Genomic DNA, 19,920 nt, shown 5'->3' with positions numbered 1-19,920 from the left:
TCTTCCTTAGGTACACAGGCTGTGTGCCTGGGCTTGCCGGAAACCATGACAACAGCATGGTTGTGATACTTAATGACGTCTTTGTCCATTTTACCTCAAGACCCCTGCATTCAGAGGCTTTCACGGTCACATGAGTGGCTATCAGACTGCTGCTTTGATGTAAACACAGTTGTCAAGATTTTCATTGAATATTAACCAAGAAGGAACAATTTTGGTTAGAGATGAGATATGTATAGTATATTTAAAGTGGAGATTCCTCCCATAATAAACCCAAGCCCTTGCCAAACAGTGATTTCATATTGTCAGCCAGGCTAGTGTTGGTAGCCTGGCTGCATTTCTCTGTGGCAATGGCTGATGGCTGCACCCTCAGCCTCACTAACTAATGGACAGACTGCTTCTGTGTGCTCCCTTCTGCCTCAGCCTCTCCTCTGTGTCCCTCTCAGTCACAGCAGCTACTTTCATTTCAGCCAAGGAAACTCCATATGATATGTCTTACTTTATAAACAGAAATCAGTCCATAAATATACACTAGATTATTTTAACCTAAATAACATTGATATAAAAGTATGTTTCTGAGCTGGTAATGATGGTGCAAACCTGTAATCCTGTACTCAGGAAGCTAAAGGCAAAAAGATTATGAGTTTGTGGTCATCCTGGGCTACACAGAAAAACTCTGCTAGAAGGAAGGGAGGGGAAGAAGGAAGGAAGCAAGGGAGGATGGTTTCTGAAAGATGTTAATTTTGCTGAGAATATTTTAAAGTGTGTACACAGAAAGAAAGTGTTGGCTTTGCTAATGGTTATACTGGGCTCTCATGTCTTCAAAGCTCCCCATCTTCTTTTCTACACTGCTACCTTTCTTAGACACTTGATCAAGAAGAAGTATTACTACCAGTGAAGATAACATCAAAGGCCTTGTGGTGAGAGGTGGTGTGCCCTGTCAAGAAGAAGCAAGGAACTAGTTAGTTAGAAGGGGGAACACAGGACTCAACTATTGGTGGGTAGAGAGACAAAAGAGAAATCAGGAAGAATCAGAAGCTTGCTGCAGCCATCCAAGTGAGGTGGTGGCTGGGACAGGTAGGTAGTGTGAAGACTGACTTTGAAGATCAGGATGATGAGGTCTGCAGGTAACTAGATGTGAGTGGAAGAGAGGAGAGGTGATTGATGATGGTGGTTAGGTTTGGGGACTGAGCAAAAGGGCCAGTTGTGGTACCAGTCAGTTAAGTGGAAAATATGGAGAGGAGACACTCATAGAGTGAAAGGAAGGGAGAAGTCTGTGACACATGCAAGTGTCAGATGCTGTTAGTGTCCAGGTGTGACACTTGCCATTCTAGTACTCAGGATGCTGAAACAGAATAGTCTACTGCAGGATGAGCCTGAAGTACATAGTGAATCCTGAGGTTCAGAGCGAAACCCTGTAGGAAGCAAATAAGCAAGATGCTATTAGCTGTCCAAGCGTTGATGAAAAAAAGGAAGTGGGTGAATGGAAGGGAAGAAGTTAGGGTGAGAGCTGTCATTTTATGGCAGGGAAGCCATGGCTAGGATCTGAGCCCATGGAATGAGAGCTCCCAGGGAAAAAAAAGTGTATGCACTGAAAACACAAAATGCCTAGGATGAGGCTGGGGCATGCCGCTGTTCAGAGGGCAGGCAGTGAGCCAATGCAGAGAAGCCCCAGAGGCAAGGTGACAGCCAGGGGCCTGGTATGCTGAGAAGAAAACACTTGAAGGAAGAATAGCTGGAACTGTGGACCAGCAATTAACTCCTGGAGCCAGCGCTGCTGTCAGAGCCAGTAACCTTGACAAGTGCTGTTTCCCTGTAGTGGTGGAGATAAGAGCCAGGTGAGGGCGAATTCAACAGCGGGTCCTGGTGGAGGAACGAAAACAGTAATTACAGGCAGATCCTTTGAAGAGTTTTGCTATAAACAGGAACAACAAAAAAAAAAGGTATCTCTGGAAGGAGTTAGGGAGATGGGGATTTCTTTTCAGATGCACAGTAGTCTAGGATGAGGATGGACTGACAGGAATATGTAAGTATAAATACGTAAGTCTTGGTGATATTAAGAAAGATGGCCAATTAAAAGAACAGTGTCCGTGGGTTTGAAAGTTTCTGGGTCTGTGATACTGGGTGCGTTTTTTGCTGGCTGGACCAGTCCCAACCCCTCTATACCTGTCTACAACAACCTCACACTTGAACGTCAGCCCATCTTGGAAGTGTACCACTGAGCACAGTGCACACTGTCTTGTGTGAAGACAGCCCTAAAACGAAGGAAGCTGAGCACACTTAGAGCAGTGCTGACCGCAGCCAAGGAGAGCACTGGCAGCTTGTCCACAGGACAGCAGGCTCAGTAGCATCCACCGGCACCACTAATATTACTCTGTTTTTATCAAGTGTGGTTACCCTTAAAGTGTAGTTGATAAGAAGGAGGACTAAGACTCTGATTTCTCACCAAAACTGTATGTTACAATGTGTGCCAGATTTAAATAGTTACTGCAAATATTTATGCATGATCTGCTTGCACACTGCATATCTTGGTGAGTTGTGAGCAGTTTGTATGGAAACTAGGTACGTGAAGGAAGTGATTTATTAAGCTTTGGGTCAAGTAGGTTAAAACAGAGACATAAGCTCAAGACTGATGTTGTAGTTCATAAGGGGAGAGAACAGAGAACTCCTTGCTTCTCTTTGCCCCTCCCACTCTGTGTACTGCTTTGCTGAAGGCAGTGTCACTGCTCCTGGTTTCCTGATATGGGGTGGGGCCTCTGCTTCTGTCAGTTCTACTGGACTAACTTCAGTCTGATGTACACTTACCACACAGTGACAAGGCTGCCGTTGTTCATGGCAGGCTCAGTCTGCTACAAAGAAGACCAAATTCCCTACATACCACTGAACTCAAACTTGTCACCAACTCTGTCTTCAGTCTGGAATCCTTGAGGCACAAGAGGATGGTCAGATGAACCAGAATCACCTGTCTCGGCCACAGGACAATCCCACCAGGCCACAAGTAATGAATGGAGGCTGGTGTCTGTTTGTCCTTTGGGTCGGTCTCAGACTCTCTGAAGTTTCAGCACGCCCAGCTTAGATCTGTCAATTTTAATTTCCTTGTTGACTGTTGATGATTTCCTTCTTCCTTAAGCATCTTCCTCTTGGTTTATACTGTTCCCAGTTACTACTCTGAGTTAAAGGGAAGTTATATTTCAGGTTTGTTTTGTTAGTTTTTTAATGTATAAACATCAACATTAGCTGGAGCACACCTGCAGTCCCAGCACTTAGGAGGCAGAGGTATTCAGATCTCTATGAGTTCAAGGTTAACCTTCATAGTGAATTCCAGATCAGTCATGACTACACAGTGGGACCCTGCCGAAGGAAGGAAGGAAGGGGAGGGGAGGGAAGGTAAGAGAGGGAGGGGGGAGAGGAAGGGAAGGGGAATGGGGAGAGGAAGGGAAGGGAAGGAAGGAAGGAAGAAAAGGAAGGAAAGAAGTCAACATTGTTGATAGTCAAGTTTCTCTGCTCTGGTGTTACAGGGTATTTCTCTTAGTGTGTATAAGCATAAGATGTGGGCTTATGCTTGAGCAAATTCCAGTCATAGTCACCGTTCAAAGAACAATTCCAGGAGATAAGTCTTCTGTAGAGTGAGAAGGCAAGAAACGAGGGAGTTGACTGAAGATAAACCTTAATCGCAGAAGGCGGCACCGCTGAAACAGCCAAAGCAGTAGACGAGGTGCCACAGTTCTCTTTCTTTATTAGGTCTCCTCCTCCTGTGCCGCAGAAACTGCCATTGCCAACGCAATCCTTGTGCCATGTTGTTTGTGGCAGTCTGGCCATTTTGGTAGCAACTTTCAAACTTTTCTCAGCTGTTGAGGTTGGAGTATTTGAGCTCAGAAAAGGTCCCACATTCAGAACTGAAGAAAAGAACGAAGCCGGAGGAGCCGTGTGGTTTTAAGTAACTGGGAACAAGTGAAGAAAGTCCTTCAATTCCCCACTATCCAGCACAATGGAGCAATGAAATGTGAATTCCTTCAGCTGGCTTGGGAGCCTTTGTGCAGGGGAGATGTGGTCGGTGCTGAGTTCAAGCCCCTGTGATGAGCTGAGAAGCTAAGTGCAAGAATGTGAAGCAGAGTCTTTTATCTAAGGGCTTTAGAGCCTTGAGAAGTCTATCATATTAAGCACACTAAACTCATTATGTACATTAGCCTTGATCCACATTAGATTACTTTCAGCATTTGAACTTATTTGGGAATTCTTACAAAGGTGTAAGAGATAGCCTATCATTTTTAACTTAAGAAAAATTATATAAATATTAAATTTGGCAATCATTGAAGTTACATCCTGTGAGCATGTAGTTGATCATATCTTGTTTTCTATTTCATGGTTTTAATATGGTAGCATGACATTTTCTCAGCCTTTAGTGTTTTCTGAACTCATTGCGAAGCCTGCACGCTGCGCCTGTGTGCCAGGAGAGCAGGCAGCTGTGATAAGGGGCGAGGTCTTCCCTCTAGCAACAGGACGACATGCTGCACTGCAGAGCCTAGTGCTGAAATCCCAGTCAGCAGCATGCAGAAGCAGAATCTGTTGGGATGCTTCTCTGAGTAAAGATTCTCTAGGGCAGTGCTTCTCAATCTGAGGGTCACGACTCCTTTGGGAGTTGCCTATCACATGTTTACATTACGATTTGTAACGATAGCAAAATTACAGTCATGAAGTAGCAACAGAATAATGTTATGGTTGGTGGGAGTCAGCACAACACAAAGGAGGCTGGGAACTACTGCCCTAGAGCCCAGCTCTTTGAAGGATGTTTTGCGGATAAGATTGCCATCAGCTGAAGCTCATTGGAGATACAGACTTCCAAGAACTACTCCAGCTGCCTGACTCATCGTCTGAATGTTATCTAGGTTACCAGGTTCCCACTCAAGAAGCAGGGGCTGGTCTCAAAAGGTGGCTCTCCCCTCCAGTTGTGCCAGACATACTTTGGGAGCTCTGCAAAGCACAGTTCAGTCTCCAGAGGGCAGACCCAGCTGTCCGTGGTTTTAAAACGCCAATGTTTTTAGTACCAAGACCTCAGAGGTTCTGTGTGATTTATCAGTGCGAGCAGCTCAAGCCGCCAGGAGTATTACCTGTGTTTACGACCTAACATGAATTCTTCTAGGGAAGTGCTTTTCTCAACTGGAATTTTGAGTTAGTCGTCCTCTTTCCAGAACCTTAGGCCCAGTTGTCATAATAACAAATGTACTAAATGTCATTAACAGTGGAGGTTCCTTCTTCCAAGTAGTAATCCAAGCTGGACTCATCGGGAGAAGTTGGTATTCTATGTAAAGTGCAGGTATAGTGGGACCATGTATTTCTCCATGAAGCACAAAGTTTGTGTTTATTTATTAAAAATGCAAAACTTCGGGCAGGGAGATGACGGGGTGAATCACAGTTCTTCCTATACTAGCATGAGGACCTGAGGTCAGATCTCTAGACTTCCAAGGAAGATGGAGATGGACATACGGTCCTGTGACCCCAGTGCTGGGTGTGCGGAAGACAGAGACAAAAGAGTCGCCGGAACTTGCTGGCCAGCAGCCTAGCTAAAACTCAGCAGTGTCCAGGTTCAGTGACAGAGCTTACCTCAAGGGAATGAGGATGAGAGCGATGGATAAAAACGGTCGCCGTCCTACTGTGCCCCTTCGCGTGCTCAGATGGATGTGCGCACACACACACAGTACACATTTTATGTTTTAGAATTCATTTGTTTGCCTGATTTACGGATGGACTGATGGAACCTAGGCCCTTCTGAGAGCTGAGCACACATGCTGCCGCAGAGGCGCAGCGCTGGCCCTCCAGAACTTCCCTAGTTAACCCTGGCATCCCGGGGGTCTGAGGGACGGCCAGAGAGCCGCTTCTTGCCTGGTTGAATTTCATCTTCTGATAATCAGATTTACATTCCTGGAGGAAAATCCCTTTGGAAACCTCAATTATTTCTTCAGTTATCATTGTTTTTGGGAGGATCTGTGCAAACAGCCGCTCCGTACCATCACCCAGAGTCATTCCTCTCTCTAGTGTGAAACTGGCTCCTGATACGTGCCACAGGGAGCTGGGGAAATCTCAGCAATTCTCGGTCTTACAGGTTTTTCTTACACTTAACTCTTTTGAAAAGTGCCACAGCTTGTTAAAAACTGTATGTACATGTGTGTAAACAGGCCCCCTCAGGTACTCATGAAACGGTCGTTCAGTTTGCTGCTCTTTACCTTGAATGTCCACATTCGTCCATCGAACCTTTGGCCTTGTTAATGTTTTCCTGCATGGCAAGAAAGCTTCGTAGTGAGTTTTCCAGCAGGTGAAGACACTAGCGAACCATTGTAGCCTTCGGGGAATATAAATATTGCTCTGATTATAAGTGTTCTCTGTGTTTTTCCAGTAGCATAACCAAGGCGTAAAGTTGGGGTGTCTTATGTTACTCTGCCTTGTATCTCTGCAGTTCTGACTGGCTGGGGCCGGTCCACAACCTAATGCAGCATTACACACTAACCTAAGAAATGGCCAAACAGTTGCAGAAACCACTATTTGTGCACTGATGTCTGCTCTGTAGGAGCTAAAGTGGAGGCTTCTCTCAACATTAAATCAACCAGTTGCATATTCAAATTTGAATATGCAGGCTTCTGGCTATCAAAAAGATTTTGAACAAATTACAGAACTTTGTTCAGAGCTGGGCAAGAATATTCATCAAATCCTTCTTTCTTAATCTCCCAAGCAAGATAACAATAGCTGTATTTATGGGTGGCACACCGAGCTGAGAACATGGGCTGTCCCTGTGTTCTTCTGCCCTAGGAAGGTGCCTCATTCTTTGAGTGGCTGTTAAACAGCGGTGACAGACAGTTACAAATGTCTCTTTAGTACCAGGCTGTGCCCTCTAATACCTGACATGTGGAAGAGTTTCTTGTCTACTAACTGATTTTCACTAATGTGAAATTTCAGCTCACAATGTGTGTGGTTTTGTTTTGTTTTTTTTTTTTTTTTTTAATCACCAGTGTTATCATTACAACGGTTCTGTACCTCTCTGATGCGCTCCGCAAGAACTTCTTAAATGAAAACTTTGACTATAAGGTCAGTATCTGATCCATGACTGCCTTGGGCCAAACGATCTGTGCTGTATTTTAGAAAGGTACCTCTCTTGGGCTCCTAAGAATATTAGTTTCAACTGAGCATAATGGCATATTTGCAGACAAATTAGAGATGTTACAATGCTTATGAGCCTGATGGAAAGGACTGTGCTCAAAGGAAGATTGGCCATACTTGTTATTATAAATTTTAATTATTGTACTTTTTTGTGTGGTTCTGGTTAAAACATAAAGAATTTTTTAACATTTTACATTAGTTTATTTACTTTACATTCTGAGAGTGCCCCCTCCCTCCTCTCCTTCCAGTCCCCCCACTTCCCCTCCTTCCCCCTTCCTGTCTCCCTTTTCCCCCAGAAAAGAGGAACCCCTCCCCCCATATTAGCCTTCCCCTGCACATCAAGTCATGTCAGGACTGAGCATATCCCCGAGGCCAGGCAAGGCAACCCTGCTAGGGGGGAGTGATCCAAAAGCAGGAAAGAGAGTCCATGTTAGAAACAGCCCCCCAACTTGCCAGGAAATCCATATGAAGACCAAGCTGCCCATTGGCTATATGTGTGTAGGGGACCTAGGTCCAGACCGTGCATGCTCCTTAGTTGATGTCTCAGTCTCTGAGAGCCCCCATGGGACTGAGTTAGCTGTCTCTGTTGATCTTCTTATGAGGTTCCTGTCCCCTCCAGGTCCTTCCATCTTTCCCCCAACACTTCCACAGGACCCCCCAGAGCTCTGCCCCATGCTTGGCTCAAGTCCCAGCATCTGTATTGATCTGCTGTTGGCTGGAGCCTCCCAGACAACAGTCAGGTTAGGTTCCTGTCTGCAAGCAGAGTAGAGTATCAATATTAGAGACCCACCCCGCGGTGGAGAACATAGAGACTTTAATACGTGTTTTTAAGTCATTTTAGAGTCTTATTTTAGAGTTTTAGATTTTTGCTTTGTAAAGTTTTTAAAGAAAAAAATTACAAAATGGACACTTCCCTAGCTTAGAATTTTTGGAATAAATTAATGAAAACTATGAAACCTTAGTATGATTCTTTCAGGCAGGGTTCTCAAGTCCTCAGTAATGTGACTGGCTACATCCATGCATGACCACCTAGTCTAGATGACATCCCTCTCCTCTTTTTTTTTAATCAAATAGCAAACGACAGTGTGTAGACTGTGTGTGCCTGCTGTGGCTTCCTTTCTCAATGCTGGTTGAAAAGGAATTTTGGTATCTTTGTTTCCTAAATAACATGTTGAACATAAAATATTTAGTACGTTCCCATTATTTGAAAACTAGAAAGTACAGAAAGCACAAAATAAAGATTTTAAGTATTCTTGCCTGGTATTCATGAGCTAGCCCTGGGTTTGATCAAACAAAACCCAAAACATCTAAAGAACAGTAGACACTGACTATGAAAGTTCCATCTATACGTCTGCAGCCCAGGGTAATGTCACCATAGTTTGGCAAGCACATTCATCTGCCTGTTGTCATTTGCTATTTCAAAACAAAACAAAACAAAAACCAGAAAAACAAACAATAGGAATCCCCTCTGCTTTTGGGTATTTATTTTCCTCCTCTACTTTTTCCTCATAAATTGGCCTTTAAATGTACATTCTTGCAAAATTAAACTTGCCATGTGCCTATAATTCTGTGAATAAATATTATTAGTGGAGAGGGCTGGAGAGATTATAACAGTTAAGAGTGCTCGCTACCTAGTCAAGCTCAATCTCCACTACTCGTGTTGGGTGGCCTTTAACTCCATTGCCAGAAGAATCCAACACCCCTTACAAGCCATTTTGTTGGAGGCTTTTATCGCATCCCTGTTTTATTTCTGAGAGTTCTTACACATTACAGACAACTCTTGTTCTATTTCATTTGACATGACATCACTGGAAACAGTTTTATTCCATATGTCCAACATGCTTTTTGCTGTTTATTTCTGGAATTTTTTTTCTGATTCTCTTATTTGGCATTAAAAAAAGTTTATGACTCATAAAATTTGTCTGGATAGGGAATTTTAAACCACAATGTGAATTTAAAGCAATTAGCATTTCCAGAGTTAGAAGAATTTTTTTAAAGTTCTGCATCAAAAGAAGCTTGAAAAATGAATCCACACAGGAATGAAGCAACTGGGGTGGCATGGAGATACCCAGAATGTTGTCAGCAAAGCAAAGCATGGATCCTTTAGCTTCATCAGAGAGCCCATGCCTCTGTGGTTCATATTTTAAGCAATATGTAAAGAGGGAACAGTTCTTGAATTTTCTTACTTCGTTGCAGAAAATTTCAAGTGTGTATCTTATAGCAGTAGCAACTGTGGCATAATGACTCCACACATACACACCCATGCACTCATAGCTAGCTGGGACTGGTACCTAGTCTGCTCTAGCTTCACACTCATCTCCTCACTGCTGCTGAAGCAAATGCCAGCTCTTGCAAGAACTCACACGTGAAGTTTCTCTAGCACAATAGTATTTAAATATCTTGTTCTTGTTTTAGATCTGGGATTCCTACTTTTACCTTGCTGTCATTTTTATCAACCAGTTGTGTCTGCAGCTGGAGATGTTCACACCTTCCAAAAAGAAGAAGGTGCTGGAAAAGTAAGTACCAATGGGGAAGTGTGGCCTTAAAGATGTTTAGTTCCAAACATTCACAACCCAGAATCCCCACAGCTGGAAATAGTGATGCAATCGTTAGCGAAGGGTTTTCGGGAAAATGTCAGTATTCTTGAACTTATTAATATTATTTCTTGAGTGGTTTCAAGTTTCATAGTTATTACAGAAACTGAAAGTTATGACTTTATCTGGATGCTTTATTTAGGGTCACCAAGACTTGCTCACTAGATATCTGTAAATCAAATGCTTTGCCTGCAATTCAGAGTGATACATTATATACTAGTGACATAGAAGTACTTTGTTCAGGAAATTACAACAGTTTTGATTCTTTTTTTTTTTTTTTTTTTTTTTCTATTTCAGGTATGGTGATATGCGGGTCACCATGGGTTGTGAAATATTTAGCATGTGGCAAAACCTAGGTAAGTGGTGAAAAGTGAGTGAATGGGACAGCTCATCTCCTGACCTTTACCTGTACATCAAGGGGGGGGACGGGGCAGGGTATCACTGACCGCATCTGAAAGCAGGAAATCAGTCAAGAGATTTTCAGTACTCACAGATAAAATTCTCCATCACATACAAAAACTTCCCCTAGAAACTCACATTGTGGCACTGAAGAAGGTTAATTTGTTACATTGGTGTTTATTTGAAAAACACCACAATACCTTTGTATCTTCCTTACTAAGGAAAGTTTTTGAGACTTAGTATCCTTTGAACATTCTGTAGCAATGAACTAACCTTTCAGAATTGGGAACTACACCAGCACAAAATTTGCAGAACTCTGAAAGGAAGCTATGGATCATCATAAATTAGGATTAAACTCTGTGAAAGAGTGACTTAAACATCACCATTCTAAAACACCTTCCAGGCCACTGGCCTACATCATAAAGATTATCAAGAAAGACCTTTGAAAGCATTTGCAGTTGCTAAGAGACTCCTAGATCCAATTGTGTAATTTGCCACATCGTAGAAGCACATGATCCCAGCAAATTGATGGCACAGATCTGCCTGCACAGAAAGAATGGTATTTGGAAAATAAACTGTTCTCATTTTATTGGCATAGAATCTCTTTGTAGAGATTGATGACATTTAATTTGGCATATTAATTTTGTACACTTTATATCATTAATTGTTACTGCATTTGCATCTTTTTTAATTTATTCATGTGATTGGCATGTGACTTTGAAAGGTCCTGAGAGGTCCTTCTTTTGGGGGCTCATTGAGGTACAACTTGGAAACAGCAGGATTTGTTTTCTTGTTACAGAATGATTTTTGTCCAGAACTCCTCTGAGCCTCAAGTACGCACAGCAATGTGGGGAGCTTTGTAACTCATAAATACTTTCTAGTGATCTCAGAAAAATGAAATGAGTTTGCATCTGAAAAATAAGATCCAATGGCGAAAGGCCAGCTAGAGTAAACCACGATCTGTCTCTAGATTCGCTAAAACACAGCATGAAATGTCTCGGCTGGAAAGTGGTCTCCTCAGTGTCTGCCCCTGTCTGGCTCTGTCTCGTCTCTAGAGCCTCTCTGATGAGTCTTGTGGTCCCCTGGTTGCACGTGGCATTAACTTAGTGTTTCCTAGTGAGTATTGGCATGCTTTCCCAAGCAGCATAGTTGGTGAGGTTCTTTGGAGAGCCTATTTGGAAATCACACCAGGCATGGTTGGGTTACTAGAGTAGTGGACACCATAGTTTTCTCTGAGCATTACTGTGTATGGTTGGACATGACTTCACCCGGGTCAGGATAGCCATGCATTTATGTTCCAGTGTCTTAGTCTACTTAAAAAAGCAGGCATGTTTCATAAACTGTCCTGTTTAATTATGAATTAGCAAAAGTAGTTATACCTCTCCTAGGTGGATGTTAAATTACTTCTCTATTTTCTTCAGAAATCTGGAAAATTTAGGAAATTTTGGCAGTGTGCATATCCCATCCCATAGTGGCATCCACTAGAACTGTTGGATTAAAGGTAGAATTCAAGGCTGTGTCTGCCTCACCTGGAGCCTTTGAAAATGCAAATTCGACCCTGAAGCAGAATCTCTGGGACAGAGGATAGCAAGCTAGTTTTCCACATGCTCCTTAAGTACTTGGCCAAAGACAGGAAACCCCTGTGTTGAGCTCTGTCCCCCGCCTTTGCTGTCTAGTGCTGAAGACTATCTCCAACATAGCCTAGCTCTGTCAGGAAACTTTCGTTATTCTCAAGGTACAAATCCCCATCTCGGTGGATACAGCTCAAGTATAGAATCCAAAGCCTCTCGTCATTCATTCCTTTCTACATCACTTTTCCTACAAGGAAGTCTTGACCTCTTCCCAAAACACTGTATGAATTTTAAAGGCTTTTCTGTTCTGCTGTGAGGAAGAAGAGGATTTGATCTCAAGGACTCCTATAACTCCATGATCAGGCTGCTTAAATAGAAACCTAATACTGCAAGTCCAGCCATTACAATCCCAGTTCTACCTGTGGGCAGTCGTTCCCTTTGGAACAGCTTAGATGGCATGTCTAGCTATTGCCTGGCAGGAGCAATGAAAAGGAGAAGGGACTTGTTTTAGTGCTCACGTCAGAGGTAGCACTAGTTTCAGCACTAATCATGGTGGAAACATATGGTAAAGAAAACCTACTCATGGGAGCCAAGAAGCAGAAAGGAGGGTATGCCGAGGTTGATGGGCCACCTTCTTCCCCGGCCCCTTTGTGGAATTACAGTGAGGATTTGTACATTGAGAATAACAAAAGTTTCCTAACAGAGCTAGACTGGGCTAGAGATAGTCTTTAGGACTTGGGCATCAAAGGCGGAAACCAGAGCTTCTTACCACAGGGGTGTCCTGGGTCTAGGGGATGACACCGCCCACTCCCACAACAGCCTTCCCCTGTTAGTTAAGTCATGCTGGAAAGAGACGTTCCCAGAAGTGTGCTTTACCAGTCTCGTCTTAGGCATCTCTCAGTCGGATCGAGTTAAGAATAAAGATTATACACCACAATTTTATTTTTATTTTGGTTCTGGTTTCTTTGGGTTTAAGAAAGTCTCACTCTGTAACCCAGGCTGGGCTGGATTCACACTTGTCCTGCCTCAGCCTCCTGAGGGTTGAGAGTATAGGTCTGTACCACCATGTCCTGCTTCCTAGTCTTACTTTCTACCACAACTATTAGGCAAGTAGACATTCAGTTGCATGTTTTCAAAATATCCACCGCATGTGCGGCCATATCACTCTGTGGGTTTGGTAACTTAGTTTTGAAGAGTGAGGACCAAATGGTGATTAGTGAACACCTTTTTTTAAATGTGTTATTCCTTGATAATTTTATTTACTGAGTTAAGGGAATAAAATATTCTATCAGTAGAAGAGGAAACTTACATATCACCCCCCAAATTTTGTTCACTCATTTGTGTTCTTGGGAGACTGGGGGTGTCTAGGGAGGCTGGTCCTTGCCAGCTTGCTGCACAAGGCCCTCATTTTGCTGCAAAGTTAAGTCTTCACTTTGCATTTTTAGATGAGCACACATTCTTACTAAACATAAAGCATGCTCTTTGTTCTGAATTTGCAAACACGGCATCTTGGAACCACTGTAGAAAAATCAATACTTCCCCAGCAGCCGCTCCCTGTTCAGAAGCATAAAACTCCAACAGCCCAATAGCAGGCTCCCCAGAGACTTCAAAAGAAGACCATGTGGCTGACAGCTGGAAGTGGGGACATTCTCGAACCCTCCAGCTTAGAAGAGTCATTTAAAGGAAGTTCAGTTGCTGCTGGTACACATAGCTCCAGACTTTGCTGGTTCGGTGGGGATTGAATTTTTCGGTGTTTGGGGGCCCATCTGGTTTGCACACGCTCTGCACTTCCAAAGTGTGTTTTCAGCTACAAGGTCACTCTGAAGCCCTCCTGCCTGATGAAAACCCAAGTGTGCTGTCTGACTTCTCTACTGTCTGAAGAAGAAGCAGCTGTGGAGCATAGTGGGTGGGCCTTGTTTGAATTGTAGCCAAAATGAAAGCTCTAAATTGCATGTTTCAGGACCATCGGGAAATTCGGATAGTGGTTGTATTCTTAATTTAATAAGTTAATGTGTGAGTGTGTACCATGATAAAGGCATTGTGTCTGTACATTCGTGAAATATCGTGTCTTTTAAAGATGCTTTCTGACTGGCGCTGGAGTAGAATATGTCTCGGGCTGGCTTTAGAATTCCCTAGAGAAAAAAAAAGTTGTTCAGGATGTTAGTAACACAAATTAGTGAAAACTCCAGCTATGATGGAGGCTGGACAAGGTTCATGTAAGATTTATTTTACTTTTCTCTATATTGTGAGTACATGGGAATTTTTTTAAAAAAAAAAAAAAAGAAGAAAATTAGGTTACTAAATATCCACAAATGGTAGAGACATTTTTAAAGGAGACTAAAAAAATGTCTAAGCAAATAGTGATAGATAAATAAGTGTGCACTAGGGATGATCTCTGCTGTAAAGGTCAATGAATACCAGGCTCAGGGAAGATCAAAACAAAGTTGGGAGAATGTACAAGGTGAAAATAATTAAACACCTATTTAATATCTGAACTGCCTAAATGAGAGACATAAAGTCAAGAAAACTATATAAGCAGGCACATATTTAAAAATATTGTTTTAGGCCAGGATTGTGGCTCAGTTGACACAATATTTGCTTAGCATGTGTAGGGTCCTGGATTTAATTCCTAGCAACACAGTAAAACAAATTAACAAGTAAGTACATTGTTTTAAAATTGAAGAAAAAAACCAAAGTTGTCACCATGGTGTTTCTCAGTGTTCTACTAACTCACCCTGAGAGGAGTATCTGGGCAGGCTGATGTGAGGTTATAACACCCTCTCTGGGTCACTCCCTCCCCCACATACTCTGAAGCTGTGCACAGGACTGGAATCTACATAGTATGGAAGTAGCCCAGGGCCTGACAGACTCTACTGTGGCATTTGTGTAATGGATTTGAGTGGCTGGACCTTGTGCCCTTGTGTCCTGGGTCAAGGTCTTGGCCAGGCACCACGCCTGAAACCTCAGGGTTCTCCAGCCTCTCTGGCCATGTGTACATTGGGTCTCCTTTGTTTTCTCTCTTACCAAGACAGCTTGAGTAAACAATGAATTTAGACTTTGACAAATGGCATTAAGGGTGCTTGCTTCTGTTTTCTGCCTTGACAAAAATAACTGAGAAAAGGAACTACAAATTCTAGCTGCCAGCTACCTGTCTGAAATGAGGGTGACAGAAGGGTAAAGCAGACAAAGGAATAACAATGCAGGCATTTCCATCTTAAAGGATCCCTGTTTAGAGGAAAATATACAAATTTACATTAATGAGGAAGTTTCTCTTGATATATTCTTGCTGTGTTAAAGGAAAAAAAAAACAGTCTTTTTGGGAAAGGCAAAGGATTAATCTGGGTCAGAAATATAGCGAGGAATACGGAAGAAAAAGTTACAAGTTCCCTCCATATGCATTATGGGTATGGATAAGACTTAAGATACCCAGGGAGTGGCACACACACACACACATCAATTAATTGATTTTAATAATAATAAAATAAAGATGGTGGAAAACAGTCACCATTGATGACATCTCAATAAAATGGGATGGGGCTCTATTGTGACTTCAGTGATATGAAAGGGGACTTCCATAAGGATTGTATCCAGGACTGGGTACAATCTAGTCTCAAACACTTTTTAAAGCATTTATCACTTATGTTTTATATTTATTTGTTTCATTTTGTGCACACAAATATTTTGCCTGCATGTATGTATGTGTACCGTGTGTGCGCCTGGTGCTTGAGTTCAAAAGACAACATCAGAAGCGTAGGGCCTAGAGTTCTGGATGCTTGTGAGCCACTGGGTATGTGCTTGGAACTAGGCTTGCATCTTCTCTAGGATCTAGTCCCTAACTGCTGCACCATCTCTCCTGCCCCTGGTTAAGCAATGAAACTAAACACAAGGCAAAATCAACATGACTCCCAATTATGACGAAGGGGCAATTTGCTGACCAAAGAATGGACCTGACAAATGCCCCAGGAGTCTGTGTATTGACAGTAGAGATCATGAGGATCTCCGTCCTGTAAGACATTCGAGAAACATGAGAGGGTGAGGACATCTAGCCATAGTTGAGGCAGGAGAAGTCTCAAACACACTATTACTATGGTTAGAAAAAGCTCTTGATACAACACCCTCTCAGTAACTCCAAGATAGAATGTAGTTCAAAGGAGTGGCCTCTAATAGGGAACCATCCAGGCTGGTGAAAATAATGAGAGAATTTAAGATGCTACTGCCTTCTTGTCTCCTCCTGTTGTGATTCTGGTCTCTAGTGGGCAGGAGAGATATTGTTCATGAGGTCTTTGAGGAAACAGACTTTCATACTCTAGCTGATGCATCAGATAGCTACAGATTGCATTTGACCAAGAAAAGCCCAGAACTCCCAAATTAATCTTATATTAAGAAATACATGAGATGCTGAAACTTATGGCCAACTGTTGGGCAGAGTTCATGGAATCTTATGAAAGAAGCGGGAAGTAATAAGATCTGGAGAGGACAGGAGCTCCATAAGGAAAGCAACAGAACCAAAAAATTTGAACACAGGGGTCTTTCCAGAAACTCATACTCCAACCAAGTACCATGCATGGAGATAACCTAGAACCCCTGCACAGATGTAGCTCATGGCAGTTCAGTGTCCAAGTGGGTTCCATAGTAATGGGAACAGGGACTGCCTCTGACATGAACTGATTGGCCTGCTCTTTGATCACCTCCCCCTGAGGGGGGAGCAGCCTTACCAGGCCACAGAGGAAGACAATGCAGCCACTCCTGATGAAACTAGGATCAGAAGGAAGGAGAGGAAGACCTCCCCTATCAGCGGACTTTGAAAGGGGCATGCATGGAGAAGGGGTAGGGAAGGTGGGATTGGGAGGGGAGAAGGGAGGGGTTTATGGGGGGATACAAAGTGAAAAAAAGTGTAATTAATAAAAATTAAAAGAAAAAATACATGGTTAGGTGGATGGTGGCACACGCCTTTAATCTCAGCATTTGGAAGGCAAAGCTCTGAGTTTCAGGCCAACTTGGTCTATAGAGCAAGTTCAAGGAAGGAAGGAAGGAAGGAAGGAAGGAAGGAAGGAAGGATCGAAGGGTCTCTTGTATACAGCTGGGAAGCCTGCTGATAGACCTAGATTCAGGTATGAGTTTTTTAGAGAGAATATGCAGGTTCACTGTTTCTTAGCTGTCCTTCACTCTTGAGTGCTAAACCTTAGCCTCAGAAGGACCATCTCCATTCAATAGGGAAATGGTTTTTGAAGACTTGAAACATATTTGCTTCTTAAAGGCCTTTCTAGAAAAGTCCTAATGGCCTCAAGTTGGTCCCAGAGATGAAGCTAGCATTTGAACAAGGCTGAGATTGTACTCGCTTGTTCCTGAGGCCAGAAACAAGTTATACCTAACTCTGTAGTAGGAATAACTACAGAGCTATACCTGACTCTGAAGAATGACAGACTTATTCGAAAAGACAGGATGCTGGCTAGAGGACATGTGTGAGTACTCTCTTGGTGGAAAGAAAACTGTTCCTTGTTCCTCTCTTCAAAGTTTTTAAATTGTTCAGTGAGTCTTATCTTTGTTTTTACCTTGCCTTCTGACAGCTTAGACTTCAAATGAATAGACTGGCAATCCATGCCTCCTCAGCTTTTCCTTTCTACCATTTGATTCATGACTGGGCTTACCCTCTTATTACTCATCCTCCAAACCCAAAGGCCCATGTTGGTCCCCTCCTTAGGACAGCTATTTCAACCTAGAGCAAGCCTGATTGGCGGCTCCAAACACTAGCTACCCTAAGCAGTAATTAAGTGATTTGGGAGTAAGTTGTTTAAGGTCCCACAACTTTTGTTTCCTCTGTGTATGGAAGTGGCAGTTCCTACTGCCTAGAGCTGCCATGGCTGATTCATGGAATTATGCATGGAAAGCAGCCAGAGCAAGAGCTGGCAAGTACTGGCTGGCATTACTAGTGAGTCTCTTGCCCGTCTCTACATCCAAAAGCTTTCTCTTCTCTCATCAGTCCATTTATCTCACCATCTCTTTAGCTGTGCCTCCTCTTGTCCTATACCTTTGTATTCAGGATCCCGTGTGTGTGTGTGTGTGTGTGTGTGTGTGTGTGTGTGTGTGTGTGTGTATCTGTGTGTGTGTCTTTGTTTCTTTCCCAAAGTAATTTCATTCACTCTATGATGCCAAGCCCTATTTATCACTGACAATCCTGCAAGGTTCCTGAGCCCTAACTCTGGCTTCTGGGAGTAGTTAGGCCATTAAGCACATCCCAAAAGAGCTTCTAGAAAAAGTCATTATCCTTCCTCCATCTGAAACTGCTCCCTTCTCCTCCTCTATCCCAGTTAGCAGCAGAATCACTCTCACTCATGCTTTGCACTTAGTCCAGGAGAATGCTCCTCAAATCTGGCTCCTGTCCTTGTCACCATGCCTTGTGCTTTGGGACCAACGTCTACCATGATACATAGATAGATAGATGGGTGGTTAGTTAGTTAGTTAGCTAGCTAGTTAGTTAGATATAGGTAGGTAGGTAGATAGATTAGATAGGTAGGTAGATGGATAGATGATAAATAGGTAGATATAGATGGATGGATGGATGGATGGATGGATGGATGGATGGATGGATGGATAATATAGTACATCTTTTCTCCTGAGAGTTATGTCTCAGACTAAATAAAGTGGTAATAAACACCCACCCACCCAGCTGAAGAGGCACATCGGCTTTTCCATCCCACATGGTACATAACTCAGGCCACCATTGCTGGTTCTCCCTGACCTCTGCCACACTTCCAAATGTGACACACTGCCCATGCTTTTTCCAGGAGTACCTTCTGTTTACATATTAGGGCAGCTGCTGCGCATTTCCCAGTCCTGTGAAATGATCTGTTCAAGCTACTCTCCTCAGGTTCCCTGGGTCGCATGAGCTGTGCCATGCCCAGTGGTTCCTGATGCTAGCACCTCTGAGGAGACTCACTAGTAATGTCAGCCAGCTCTGCCAAGTTCTATGTTTGTAAGCAGAGAATGGTTCAAATTGTACAAGGCGTTCCTATTAATGATTGAATTAGTGAAACAAATATATAATACATATCCATACTAAAATAAAGTACTTTTTACTGTTTTATGACTCCCCAAATTTCCAAGCTCTAAACTAAATTCATAACTCATCATCTGACAAAACATATCCTGGAAAGGGGTACTCATTTCAACTTTCTCTCCTTTTTTGTTTATACTCATGTAAAAAAATGAAAACTCATAGCTGTATTTTTGCTGAGATACTGTCTTATCTGAGAAAGTAGAGACCTAAAAGGTTGTATGGACCCTGTCAGTCACAGGGTACACAGGGAAGATATTGAACACTGCTGTTCTTTCAAGGGAGTGTCATGGGAAACACTCCACCTTATATTAACATAGGCTAAAATGCTCAGCTATAAGACGTGATATTCCTCCTGTACTTCTGGGACAGAGGGAGTTTCATCATGATGAAAGTGTTCGTGGTCTGAGCGTATAAAAGAATAAGAACCCTGGGATAGAATAATTGGAGAATATTTCCATGGTTTGTACCTAAGGAGGAAATGGCTGTGTTCCGTGAAGCCAGCTCCTTCCAGCCCAACCTCTGAACTTGTCCTGGGGCTTCCAGGAGGGCCTTCAGCATCAGAGGCCTTTAACCATGATACTGAGAGCTGACGTGTTGTTCATGGCGTGAAATTTCCACGACACGGAACATTCTCTGTGGGATCTAACAGACCAATGGACCGTAGGCCTGCCCCATATATGAAGTCACCTGTGTGCCTCCTGCTCCCTGCCTGCCTTTGCTCTGAGTCATGGCTGTCATGGCCCTTAGCATTTGGTAACACACCAGTTGGAATTCAGTACTGCCATGTTTTAGTCTTTTTGGAAAACAGTTGAAGGCTTTGAGGGGGTTGCATTTTATACTTTGTTTAGGCTGCATTAAATATGTTTCTTTAAAATATAAACAGAAGCCAGTTTTTCTTATATAAAAATAATTTGCAGTTTTACTGCCCAGATTTGGTTACTTTTTCTTGTTTATGGGGGTGATACTTACTTGTGTTTGTATGTACCTCATGTGTACCTGGTACCCACAAAGGCCAGAAGAAGGCATCAGGTCCTTTGGGACTTCAGGTACAGGAGGTTATGAGCCACTGTGTGGCTTTCAGGTGATCTGCACTACTGAGCCATCTCTCCAGCCTCTTCTGTATTCATAAGTGAAAGATGTTCACATATATCCG

At 42.9% G+C, this 19,920-nt stretch overlaps 1 protein-coding gene across 6 annotated transcripts in view; it reads left to right on the top strand.

Moving 5' to 3' along the window:
- Positions 1-19,920, top strand: part of Dock4 (dedicator of cytokinesis 4) — a 381,158-nt gene that overhangs the window by 305,813 nt on the left and 55,425 nt on the right. For all 6 annotated transcript variants that reach the window (XM_055624110.1, XM_055624087.1, XM_055624080.1 and 3 more), the window contains 3 exons: positions 6,999-7,074; positions 9,562-9,662; positions 10,038-10,096. In XM_055624110.1, the coding sequence (XP_055480085.1) occupies positions 6,999-7,074; positions 9,562-9,662; positions 10,038-10,096 (236 nt within the window). The remainder of the gene's footprint in view (positions 1-6,998; positions 7,075-9,561; positions 9,663-10,037; positions 10,097-19,920) is intronic.

The sequence above is a fragment of the Psammomys obesus genome, unplaced genomic scaffold (assembly GCF_907164565.1).
Source record: "Psammomys obesus unplaced genomic scaffold, mPsaObe1.curated_primary_1811, whole genome shotgun sequence".
Lineage (NCBI taxonomy): Eukaryota > Metazoa > Chordata > Mammalia > Rodentia > Muridae > Psammomys > Psammomys obesus.
Note: the sequence above shows the minus strand (reverse complement) of the source record. Positions and strands in the feature narration are given on the sequence as shown.